The sequence below is a fragment of the Anas acuta genome, chromosome 22 (assembly GCF_963932015.1).
Source record: "Anas acuta chromosome 22, bAnaAcu1.1, whole genome shotgun sequence".
Taxonomy (NCBI): Eukaryota; Metazoa; Chordata; class Aves; order Anseriformes; family Anatidae; genus Anas; species Anas acuta.
Genome location: NC_089000.1, coordinates 3848653 through 3861456, shown reverse-complemented (window position 1 = coordinate 3861456; position 12804 = coordinate 3848653). Strand labels below are relative to the sequence as shown.

At 57.1% G+C, this 12804-nt stretch overlaps 1 protein-coding gene across 9 annotated transcripts in view; it reads right to left on the bottom strand.

Annotated features, from left to right (window-relative positions):
• CASZ1 (castor zinc finger 1) overlaps nucleotides 1-12804 on the bottom strand; it is a 204309-nt gene that overhangs the window by 37559 nt on the left and 153946 nt on the right. For all 9 annotated transcript variants that reach the window (XM_068658838.1, XM_068658836.1, XM_068658837.1 and 6 more), the window contains 3 exons: nucleotides 9970-10539; nucleotides 3685-4525; nucleotides 1590-1658 (listed from right to left, as the gene is read on the bottom strand). In XM_068658838.1, the coding sequence (XP_068514939.1) occupies nucleotides 1590-1658; nucleotides 3685-4525; nucleotides 9970-10539 (1480 nt within the window). The remainder of the gene's footprint in view (nucleotides 1-1589; nucleotides 1659-3684; nucleotides 4526-9969; nucleotides 10540-12804) is intronic.

The window sequence follows — 12804 nt, the reverse complement described above, 5'->3', positions numbered from 1 at the left end:
TAAATAATAATAAAAATAATAAATAAAGAAGTCAGCATGCTTAGTGAGTGTTTACAGACTCATTACCCTGTAACGATGATGTGAAAGAAGGAAGAAAAAAACCCACCCCAATTACAAGGGGGGGAGGAAACCCACACAGAAATAAATATTTAAGCAAGTGCTGCCAGAAGCACCATCTGCTGAGGCACTAATAATAATAATAATAATTTTTTCTGTGGTCTTTTTTTTTTTTTTTTAATTATAAATATAGAGGGGGAAAAAAAAAGCACAAAAAAACAACCCAACCCAAACTAGCTAAGTAAGAGGTTTTGTTTTGTTGTGTGAGAGAATGGATTATCCCTGGGCAGCTTTTGGCAGTGGCTTTGGCAAACTCATTAAGCTAATTATGCAGCGCAGACATACAGTGTCGTGTCTCTCTCCCCCCCCACCCCCCCACCCCCTTGATTTTAAGGCTTTAAACTGTTTTTAAAATTGTGTGTAAATTGAAGGGAAGTGGCTGTGCTGCCAACGGGCGGCTTGCGGAGCTCTCTGAGCAGGATGTGGTGTCCCTGAGCTATCTCACAAGCCTCCCTCGGTTACCTGCCTGACCCCGGGGAAGGGGCTTGCAGAGCGCTCCGAGGCGTGGATGCGGTCGCGATTACACGGGGCTCTGCTTCAGAGGGGAGCTGGGGACAGAGCGGGTGGCATCGCCTCTCCCTCTGCAACCTCTGAGCACAACCGAGCTCCGTCTCAGCAGTAAAAGGGCGCTGCTGCTCCTGCCCCACACCAAGCTGGGCTCCGAGCCCTGCTCTCGTTCCCGGACCCTCCCAGGAGGCAGCGAGGGGCTGATGTGTGTGCAAGACACCTACCGGTGTCTTTCCATAAACAGGGGGCTGGCATGGTTAGCTCCGTGCCAGTACAGAGGGAGGATCCAGCAGGCCAGGAGCTGGTGAGCGACAAAAAGAGGCAGGTGCCGTGCAATAACCTCCCCTGTCCCTGGTGGCATCGCCCCGTGCAGCACTGCAGCCTGGGCTCCCTCTCAGCATCGCTTGTTCCTTGCCCAGAGCTGAGCTGAGGTGCCCCAGCCCGCACCTTCCTCACAAAGGGTTTCTCAAATAAAGGAGCTGCAAAATATCCCGGGGTAAATATCCCCCCCTGACGCTGAGACCTGCCTAAACTCAGTTTCGCTCGTGGATTCCTCCCAGCCTGGGTTCTCAGGGGTGAGATGTTCTCTGCCTGCCTCCCGTGGGCACTGGAGGTGGCAGGGGGAAGAGGCAGGAGCTGGCACCGCAGCGGGCACAGCCTGACAGCTAGGAGACGGCGCTCCCATTTACATCACGGGCTTCTGCAGGGAAACATTTTTCCACTATTTGTCACAACGTCTAACAGCTCTGGGGAGCCGAGCATGCTCTTGGCATGCCTGTACACCTCTCACAGCTACTGCTCTCCCAGGCAGGGGAACAGAGCGAGCACAGATGCCAGAGGGAAATGGAAGTGCCAAGGGCTGGTTTAAACACTTGGCCCGGCTGGCCGAGACCTCCTGCCTCCCCCCAGCGCCCCACCCTCGTCCTTCCAGCCCTCTCCCCAAGAAAGCCCGGAGTTTTGCCTACCTGGCAATATACTTCTGGTAAATATTTACATCTTCGCTGACGGCTGGTTTGTCAGTGGGTAATCCGTTCCTAGTGAGAAACACACAGGGCAGAGCTGGTTAGCGGAGGGACAGGGCACGGCCGCGCTCCTGGTTTCGCTCTCACGCCTCGGGGTAACTGGGTACCCGCGTGCGGACCTGGGGTGGCCACGGGAAGACCAAGAGCTCCCTGAGCACCTTGCAATACCACCTGCTTTTGCAGAGATGAGGCTTTTATGTACCTCAATCACAAAACAACCAAACAGCACCCAAATGCCATACGAGCTCGGGTGACTAGGCACCGTTAGGAAGCAGACAGAAGTTGCATCCCACTCACCCTCTCCTCCTACTCACGGCAGCTCTGCAGCCTGGTTTAACAAGGACACCTTTGCCCAGGCTTTGCTTGGAGTAAGAGGAGCTCAGGGCAGGTTTCATAGCATTAGGTGGCAGAGCTGCAACCCATGGCTGGGATAGGTGCATATGTGTGAGAGCGAGGGGTAATTCCTGCCAGGTTTTTGGGCCCAGGGGGGTCTGAAGGGGAAGGCAGGTCCCAGACAGCACAGTTAATGAGCTGCCTTCCTTTAGCACAAAACCCTGTGCCTAGCAGGCAGCCTGAAGGAGAAGGATCAGAGCCACTCCAGTGCTCCGGCGTGTGATCAGGTGCCCCTGGTCACCCCCAGCCCCACCACCGTGCCCCAGCCAAGGCAGTTTTGGGGCACGGGGAGGAGGGATCACCATGGTGCTGCAAACCCCATCCGCAGGCGGCAGGAAATGAGCACGAGAAAGGCAATCAGACCGGGATCCCAGCGCAACGCGGAGGCAGAGGAGCGGAGGCTCGCAGCCCCCGCACACAGCTCGACGGTGGCCGCGGCGCAGCCGGCAGCTGAGCACCCCGGAGACCCGGCAGGCACAGAGCCCCCGGCCACGTCACCCCTCACAACAAGGCACTGAGCCTCCAGGAACATTTACAGCAGTGTTTTTTAGTAAGAGCAGTGCCTGCCTGCCATCTGGAGCACGTACCAGCTTCACCCCGACCGGGGAGCAGATGCGAACGGCAGTAATCCTTTACCCTCTGCTGTACAGCCAGGTGAGGATTCAGCCCAAGGCTTCCCAACAGTGAGGACAGGTAAATCCGAGCCACCAGAACAAAACAGGCACGTGCCTCCCTCCCTGCTTGCAGCCTGACTCGGATAAATCAGGGGACTGTAAGACTTAAAGGGTCTGTTGGGCAGAATTTGGCCCTTTTGCACAAGGCAGCAGAGGTTTCAGGACCCCCAGCAGCCCTGGCACTCTCACCGTGCCATGGCATGAATGCAGCGTGGTGCTGTGTCTGTGCCCCTCGGTCCAACGCTGCCTTTCCTGCAGCTCCCACCTCTGGAAGCCAAGCTACGAAGGAAGCCAAGGTTTGGCAAGGCCTTTGGCCATCTCCATTCAGTCCACAGCATCGCTGCAGAGATTGCCAGCACCGTGTGTGTAGGAGGTTATTAGTGGTAATTGGGCTAATGAGTTTGCCCAGTCTGGGGGGTAATTGAATCACCTCTATTTGTGTAAGGAACAGGCAAATTGAGAAGACACAGGCCTGGTCCCACAAAAGCACGTCTATGCCTAACTCCTATGAAAATTAATGGGAATTAGGCACTAAAATGTCTTCAGTGGTCTGGGATGCACAGAAGGCCCCATCTTGCCAACAGCCAGCAGAGGTTTGCCATCGAGTTGGATGGCAGCAAGGCTCAGGCTCTCCTGCAGCCATGGCTGGCCGCCTGGGGCACCGCAGGGAGAAGGAAGGAAGCAGTTACGATCTCGGCCTCAGAGTGCTGACAGCACCACGGCCCCTTATCTGTCCTTTCAGCATACAACCCCAGGAGCTAGTGGGCTCTGGATTCATGGCTGTGACTGCGGGAGGCAGGCCACAGCCTCAGTGCAGATGAGACAAATGGAGCTGTAAGGCTGACAGAGGAACAGGCACGGAGCAAGCAGAAACATCTCATTAACGGCATGAGCTGTAATGCCCCTGATCCACACGCAGGCTTCAGGCACGAACCCTAACACAAAGCTGAGAAGAGCAGGAGGACACTTACTTTACTGTAGAGACTGTTCCAGTTGTGATGGAGTCTGTCTTGGAGAAAGTTGACTTCAGGTACTCGGGAGTGTTGAATGGCAATGAGACGGACTGCTCCGGGCCGGCCACGGGCGTGCTGCTGGGGGTGCTGGCGAGGGGAGCAGGGGCCAGGCTGGGTGCTGGAGCCTTCACCGGAGTGAGCTTCTGGATGTTCCTCACGTCGTACTTGGAAGGGCGGCCCACCTTGCCTGTCTTGAAGGCGATGGCTCCTCCCATGTCCGGGCTTCCTTCTCCAGGCTTGAAGAGGTGCAGGTACTTGACGTTTTCTAGGTCGTACTTGGAGGCCTTCTTGTACGTGTTGCCGTTCTGTGGCCTGATGCTCTCGCCCGTCTTCAGCTTCTGAATGAAGAAGTCGTATTTGGAGGCCCGCGACATCAGGCCCTGCATCTGGGAACTGCTCGGAGAGGGCAGCGGCAGGATGGTGGCTTTGGTCTCCGTCAGCAGGGAGGCATCGGGCCCCGGCACCCGGATGGGCTGCGACAGCACCGAGGACCCTTCCTTGCCCAGCTTGGAGCCCAGCTCCTCCGATTTGGCCAAGTGCATGGGCCAAGAGAGCTGCTCTCCAGCCTTCAGCTTGCGGATGTACTCCTCGTACTTGGAGAAGCGGGCTCGTTTGCTCAGGGCGTCCTCGCCGGAGAGAGAGGCCGCGGTGGCGGTGGCCTCTGAGGTAGCAGCGTTCAGCTTGTCGAAGCTGATCTTGCGGGCCAGCTCGTCCCGCATGTTCTGGTCATCGTAGCCAAACATGCCCAGGAACTCATTCATGGTGGTGGCCGCGTAGTCTCGCAGCGATGAAGCTTCCCCTGCAGAGAACCAGAGGGAGAGAGTCACGCCAGGGGCTGATTTTTCTTCTTCTCCTCCTATACCGGCACTGGGAGCGGGGAGGGGGGGGTAAGGGAAGAGGGGAACATGATCTACTGACGTTTGGCTCACTTGTTAGGTTTTACGACTCTTAAATTAATTTGTTTTAAAAAAAAAAGTAATTAATACTGGGGTAAAATAAAAAGAGTTCATCAATGCCAGGAAAATCAATTTCCTAAATGTTCTAGCCGATGGCTTTTCAGTACATTAAACAAAGTTTCATAAATGTCTCTGCACTCTTGCCTTGGCCTAATATGAAGAAAAAGTAATTTTACTGGAAGTGAGACCGGCGCCGATACGCCGGGGTTCGCGCGGGTCTGTCCTTGTGTGCGGGTGCACGGGGATGGAGCTGGGGGGGGACGGGGGGCAGAGGAAGGGACGGGGGTGCCCATGGAGTGGTGCAAAATGGGTCCAAGCCTTCTCCCCACTAGGATTGGGGCTGGGGACAGGAGACCCCGATGTGGGCTCCGGAGGAGGGACTGCCTGTCCCTGTGGTTGGGGGGCAGGAAGGGGAATGGGGAGCTGAGCCAACGCCGCCTGCCTCCGGTCTCCTCCTCCCTCCCCTGCTCCCCCAGCAGCCTCCCAGGCCACCGGGAGGGGAAGAACACACATCTGGAGGTCACCCAATATCAGTGGAAAGGAGGAAATAAAGATCGCTCTGACGTGGCAGCTTGGACTCATTTAGGCTTCAGTCTGACACAGCGTCCCTCCTCCTCCTCCTCCTCTTCCTCCTCCTCCTCCTCCTCCTCCTCCTCCTCCTCCTCCTCCTCCTCCTCCTCCTCCTCCTCTCCCTCTTGCTTTCTCCCGCAGAGTAAGGATTTACTGTGTGCAGGAGTCCTTCAAACCTCCCTCCTCATCTCTTCCACTCCCTCCCTCGAGCTCTCGGGGGCACCAAGGCTCCCAGGGTACCAGCAAGTGCCCCGGCAGCAGGTGGAGGTTTGGGTCCGGAGCTCAAACCCAACCAGTGCTGACTTGAAACGTGGCTGGAAAGGAAAGCATCAAGGCACAGAACTGCTCAATGGATCCAAGGTGTGAAAATGGGCCCCTAGGAGCTGGGATCTGACAACCTGGGATGCCAGATGCCTGGGCACACATTTACTGGAGCACTTTTGCACACACAAGTCCCAGTGAGTGAGCGAAGCCCCAGCTCAGCAGCCACCAGCCCGCACAGATCTGTGTCCGTGGGACCATGCGGAGGGAGAGGCTGCCTGAAACAGGCACCAAAACGTGCACAACCGTGAGAGTCACATTCCTGAGCCAATACTTTTCCACAGCCATCGAAATTATCCTTCACACACACATTTAATTTAATGAATTCAAATCATTCCGTCTTGCTTTCAGCTTGTTCTCTCTCCTACCTCTTCTTCTCTCCTCTCCACCTCCATCTCAGTGTAACCCTATGAGCAATAAAGGTGATTAATCCCCAGAAATCCCTGACGGGTCTAACAAGTCTTACAAAAAGACCCCGTTTCTGTTAAATTTGCTTCCTCTGTTTTGCTTTTCCCCTTTCTGGACCTGTACAAATCCCCCAGCCTCCTTCCCAATCCCTGACTTCCCAGCCTTGCACACAAAACCCCAGCCAGCCTGGGCCAAGCTGCAAGGCTCCAGGTGGAGAAAGCCCACCACAGATAGGATCCGAGAGGAAATTCAACGATCAGGTGTGCTTTTTGCTGCCTTGAACAAGCCAGCCCTTCCCCTTCTTCCTCCTGACGTGCAGCACACGGGACCCAGCAGGCAGCCAGACCCTGCCCAGCCCCACATCTCCAGTCGGTTCTGCAGATCCAGCTCAGCTCAGGCCCCACAGACTTATAAACCCAAAGAAGGTATTTGAGGAAGCCTAGCATCTTCTTGTAATTCTGGGGAAATGCAATGCTGTAGGAGACCAGCTCCTTTCTACATTTCTCTCTTCTGCACCTTTGGTGTTGGAAAGCATCTTTGGTACCCGTGTGGCTAGACCTCAGCCGGCACAACTAGATGCACTACCCAAAACCATGGGAGAAGGAGATTTTTCAGGTCTTTTTTTGCGCTTTGCGAGGTCCATGCATGAGTTTGGGTTTCAGTACCCTCGATTTAACGCCTCATCCCCCAAACCATCTCACTTTCTGTCCCCTAAACCCACACCAACCCGCACTGACTCGCAGGGTGGCTGCCCGGAGGGCTTGAGGCTCTTCTGGTGGAGGCACCTAGGGGAAGGGCTCACCACGAAGAAGCTGAGACCTGGCCAACCCCTCACTGTCCCCGACACACAGCTCCCCCCGGACCCCCAGCAGGCAGAGGCGAGGCAGCAGGACAGCGGCTGGGAAACAAAATCCCCGCGCCAAGTGCGCAGCCCTCCCCCTGCCTCGCATTCTTCTCTCTCCCCTTCTGTGTGATAACAAAAGGGCTCTCCCTCTCCCCTCGCTGCCGCTCTCCATTTGTGGGCATCGCCAAAGAGCAGAGATCCGTGTGTCTGGGAGCAGCTATCGTATCACAAAGGATCCCGAGCTGGCTAAAAGAAGAAAAAAAAAAAAAGGAAAAAAAAAAAAAAAGGGGGCTAAAAATAGCCTGCAGCAGCACACTATATATGGAAGGAAAAGCAAAACAGCCCAAATGGAGAGCAAGGTCTGGGTCCTGGGGGATGGGGCATCCCGGCTCTGCCCTGCAGCCTGCTTGGGAGGGGAAACGTGGAAATTTGGGGGCTGGAGAAGCTGGCGCTCGCCGTGCGTGTTCTCCCCAGTGGAGTCTCCCCAGGAAATTTTGGAGAGAAAGCTCTCCTTGCTGAGAGCAGGGCCAGTGTTCCCCTCCGCGGGACGCAGCCAACAGGCTAAGAAAAGAAAGGAAAACTTTGAGAGCTTGCACGGGGGGAAGCTCCCGGTGACTGCGTTAGCCCAGTATGCGAGCAATGGGCAGAGGGAAGAGCACGGGATGGTGTAGGAAAATCTCCCGGGTATGTGGGCACCAGCGAGGGGGTGTAGGAAGGGATCGCTGTCAGAGCCTGCTCGGGGAAGCCTGAATGCTATATATAAATGTGTGTGCAGCAGCACGGGGCGGGCAGGGAGCAGGAGAGGTGTGTGAATGAAGGAGGAAACGCATCTGCATGTCCAGAGCCTGACACCCGTCCCCTGATGGACGCCAGCTTTGCGGCTCCTGCACAGCCTTCCCTGCTGATGGGGAGGGAGGAACAGAAGGCAAGGCTCAGCACCGACTCCTCAGGCCCTTGTTTCCAATGGGTGGCTCAGGAAAAAAACAGGGGCCCCAATAGGAGCCTCCTGCCACCCCCTGGGCACTGGAAAGAACTCCTTTGGGGTGCAGGCAGCCCCAAACCCCGTGGCAGAAATTTACCTTGCCCTCAGTAACACCAAGGGGGCTCGGTGCCGAAGAGCTTCGAGGCCATTTTCTGGAGCACAGCTTCTGACGAGGAGAACTTTGTCCTCTCCAGCACCAGAGGCTTTGCTCTGTGCTTTCCAAGGAAATGCCGCCACCCACGTTAGTGCCAGGCTTCTCGAAACGCACGCTCCAGACCTGGCAGCACGTCCCTTTGCCAGGCAAAACCTACGTGGGGTGAACCTGACCCCGCACGTGCCGTTACCTGCCCTAAATATAAACGAGCCTCCAGCCCCCCACGACTGCTTGCACATTTTTGTGTAGCCCCTTGACAACACAGCCCTAGGAAAGCATTTTCCTGAGAACTCCTACCCGACGAGAATCCTCTTCTTCTTCATTTTCCACAGGTTGGCAACATATTTTTACATCCCAGGTTCCCCTCCTTTTAGTTTTCGTGGCAAAGAAAAGCTGCAAATGCGGGCTGAAGGGAATTAAAACAAACTGAGAACTGAGTCCAGGCACAATCACCTTGTGTCTGGGAACGACAAGGGCTTTCCTATCAAAGGAAACTGAAGGTCACACTTTTCCTCATTGATCTTGCAATGTTTGTTAATTACTCTGTCACTGATGTGGCGAAGGATAATTAAACAGCTCTGTTTATATCTTATATGCATAATTATGTGCGCTGCCACTGAACTCGTGAAGACTAGAGAATGTGCCTCTCCAGAAGGGGAACGGACAGACGGAGATGAGTTTCGGCTGCATTATTAACAGGAGGAGGAAAACACGGGCACACACAAAAGGAGGAAAGTTTGATGGATTCACAAAGTGCTGGGATCAGGGGAGGGGTGTGCGCAGGTGGAGCAGATTAGGGGGAGATCTTTCAATTACGGCTCCAGCCCAGCTGAGTGACAAATCAGGGGGAGGGAGCTGCTGTGCCCGAATACCGAGCATTCAATCTGCCCTGAGCTTTTACTGAGGCTCAGCGTTCATCCGGCCCCCAAAAATCAATCTGGGGCGACCCGGGTATCAGAAAATGAGCAAGAAACTCAGCTGGGGCTTTCCCCAGGAGCTCTTGCTGATTTCAGCTTTTGAATGAGCCACACACAAAAAAAAAAGGCAGGAGCTCAGTGAAAATAAGAAATGCGCACACAGCCTGGGGGAAAACCGGCAACCGCGCACGAGTCAGCATCCAGCCCCGAGCGGGGGCTGCAGGAGCTGGGGCTGGCTGCACACTGGGCATCTCTGCTGCAGGCTGCTGCTTGATGCCAAAAAAGGGGAATTTGGGCAAAACCAGGGGATGATGAAGGAAGGAGAAGAAGAAAGTTAGCACTAGACAGTGGCTCGCACCATGCTTGCCGATGGTAGCACAGCCCTGCGGAGCTGAGAGTGGGAGCTGAGGCTCAGCACTGCCTGACCACGGGGGGGGTTTAAACTCATGGGGTCCAAGCACAGGGGGTGCAGACACCCCGGGTTTGCTCTAGCACAGCCCGGCTGTCACATCCTGCCACGCTGGCCCCATCCAACGAAGATGGGAGAGGTGGGAATGGTGGTGAGGATGCCGGCACACGGCAGCGTGCACCGTGCTGAGACGCAGGATGGATTCTGGTGTCCTCCTCCATGAGCTTACACACCCTGCCCGCACCGTACAGCCAGGGTGTGTGTGAACACATTGCAGAATCCACCAGGGATTTGCCACGAGGGTACAATTGTTGTTTTTTGTTTGTTTGTTTGTTTTTTCCATGCAGAAAATATGACCAGGAAACAACACACAAGGCAGTTATCCCCACGTGGATTGCCTGAAGGAGCCTAGGGAAGGAGCCCTACCCTGCCACGGGATCTCTGGTCTGGGGAGAGTCACCCAGACCCGTCCTCCCTGCGCACACCCACTGAGGAAGGGCACTGAGCAAACTGGGCACGGTCCCAAGAGCGAAGACGCAGCAGGGAGGCAGGCCTCAGCCGGGGGGATTCGGGAGCCTCCACCCCTCTCCTACAGCCAGCAGGTACCCAGCAGCTTGGCCTCGTCCCCAGAAAGCACAGCCGAGGAGCTGCCCCGTGCAGGGGTGGGTGGCGGGGGGCTTACCTGAGGCTGTTCCTGCCCCCAGCTTGGAGGCGGCCTCGCCGCCGGAGGCCCGGTAGGCATCGTCCTTGGAGGCCGTCCCGTCGGAGTCCCTGTCGTCCAGGAAGGCGCCATCCTGTGAGCCCCTCAGCGCGTCCGCCTCGTCCCCGTTGTCTTCCTCGTCGCTGCAGCCCTTGGGCTGCACCATGTAAACCCCTTCGGGGGGCACCTCCGCGCTCTCGGCGCCCTTACACTCCTTGCCCTCGGCCCGCCCCAGCAAGGGCTCCTCGTTGTACTCCCCGTTCACCCACTTCTCGATCACCTCCCTCCTCTTGTCCTCCTCGATCTTCTGCACGCGGCTGAGTCCATCCGAAAACTCCGTCCCCGGCTCCTTGGTGCCGGGCTGAGGCAGGTCCTTGTTGCTGCTCTCCCGCTGCGGCCCTTTGTCCGCGCGCGCCTGCTCGGCTCCCCCGTGGTCGAAGACGACCTGGCGGCTCAGCTTGGCACAGATCGCGTTTAGCTTCAGGCCGCCTTTGCGCTTGGCAGCCATTGTGGGTTTTCCTGAGGTTGCGTCAGTGCATATAGTTCTTTCAGCTGGAAAGAGAGAGGGGGAAGAAGCGAGGAAGGGCGTTAGAGGGATCGGGACACCAGGAACCCCGGCACCCCAAATGGCTGCCCCCACCCCGGTGCTGTCACATGCGGCCGTGCTGTGGGACTGCCACCAAGCACCAAGCTCCCAACCTGCCCGTCCCAACGCAGCCCACCAGCCTCGAGGCACAGGCAGGTGTTTATGACTGAACTGGACCAAAAAGGCCCCAAACACCACGGGAAGGTGAGCGTGGTGTGGCCCAGCCCCAAAAAGCCACCAGGCAGTGACTGCACCCCAACGCCTGGAGCAGGGAGCAGCCTCCCCGGCTAACCCTAGGGGTGGTGAGGAGCTCAGTCATGGGCTCAGAGCAGAGAACCAGTACGGAGCAGGGAGAACCAGTAGGGCTGATGGGAGCACTGGGAAGTGCCCGCGCTGCAGCCCCAGCCTGGTGTGCTGAAAAAAAAATGAGAAAATCGCCCGGGGCTGGCATCAGTTGATCAGGCCCCTTTGCTCGCTCTGCTCGCACACACACAGGAAATTCTGCTCTCGCACTTCCCAGCACAATCAGCTAATTAGTGTGGGTTTGTTATTTTAATGTAGTTTATTCATATGTGACAGCTAGTAAAGGAGGGGTAAGAGAAAGTGGGGGGAGAAGGGAAGAAGGTAAGGTCTTAACTTCAAGGTCACGGAGAATCTTGAACTAAATGGTCCCTATCACGGAGTCACTCGCATGATTATTGCACCAACAATTAGCGAGGCTCAATCACAAATAAAAGCAAGAACCTGACTCTAAAGTAGCTGCGCTGCCTCACCTCTCTTTTTATTTACAGTCCCCGCAGACTGGGCAGGGTTTAAGGCCCCAAGGCAAGAGCTGGGCCTTGCAATCGGGGCCGGGTGCCACCACAGACCCCACTCTGTGTCCTCGGGCTCAGGAAAAGCACCCCTAAAGCATTGGGGACACACACACATCGCTGGATGTGTCCCCGAGGTGTGCTCCCGGACAGCGTGTCCCACTGGGAGAGGGACGAGTCCCCATGGGACCGACACGGGGAGTCCCTCGTGGCCGCTCCGCCCGGAGGTGCAGCTCCACAGGAGTGCGCCGAGATTAATCAGACCCCCTACAATGCATCCAGAAGCCATCGTGACAGCCCCTAATCCCGTAACATGACAGCCCAATACAAACAGACTGAAACTTTAGACCTGCTGTCCAAGAGCCAGCGAGTGGCTGCTTAGCGTAAACTCCTGACAGCTTCAGACACGCTTCCCTGTCAAGGACTGCGAGGAAAACACCCCCCCGCCCCCCAACACACCTACCAACCCCATAAAAAGCGAGGCAAAATGTGCTCCTACCCATCCCGACGGCGCTCCCCCCTCTGGCACTGAGCCCCCCGTGGTGCCCTCACGCTTTCAGCACCTGCCTCCCCCGAGGGCATCCCTGCCCCTGCAGGCACAGGAGCTGCTCCGGAGCCCCGTGGAGCCTCACACGGATGGGTTAAAGCCTCCCATCTCCCCAAAAACACCCCCCTGCACCTCCCCATGCGCCTCCCTTCACACATCCCCCCGCCCTGCCTGCACAGATGGGCACCGGCAGGCGCCCGTAACGCCGCCGAAGCCTCTGCGCCTTGGCACCTTCCTTCCCTTCCCGTCACATTCCCGCTCTATTTAGGGCAGAAAGCGCGGGCCCATCCCGTGCGCCACGGGCACCACGTCGGGACTCTGCGGAGGCTGCTGCGAGCTCCAGCTGGAGCCCGGCCAGGACCCCGAGGGCTCGTGCCGGGGGGCTCCGAGCCTCCGGGGGTGCAGCCGGTTGGGGTCGGGGCAGCCGCCGGCCCCGTTGCTGCCCGGTGCTTCCCCATCCCCGTTCCCATCACAGCCCCGCTGGCAGCTGGGGTGATGGGGAAGGGAGGCACACAGCAAGCCGCTGCCCCCCGCCCCGCAGCCGCAGCAGGTCCCATTATTCTGGGCTGGAGGTGAGCAGCCAAGTGCGTGCACCAGACGGCAAATGGATATATAAATATTTATCCGAAGGAAGAGGGGAACAGACGTTCCCGAGGCTGCACTTGCTGCGTACGCAGCAGCTACAGGGAGCCTGCAACTCGTCTCCCATTCCTGGCCCCGCCGCTCCTGCACCCGGCTCCTGCCCTTCCCTCCCCTCTCCCCTCTCTCCTCTCCACCCCAGGTGGGGTTTCTTTGATGCTCTTCTTTTTTTTCCTTCCCGGGATGGGACGTGCCCCGGGGCAGCAGGACCCCATGCTGTGTTTATCCCCATC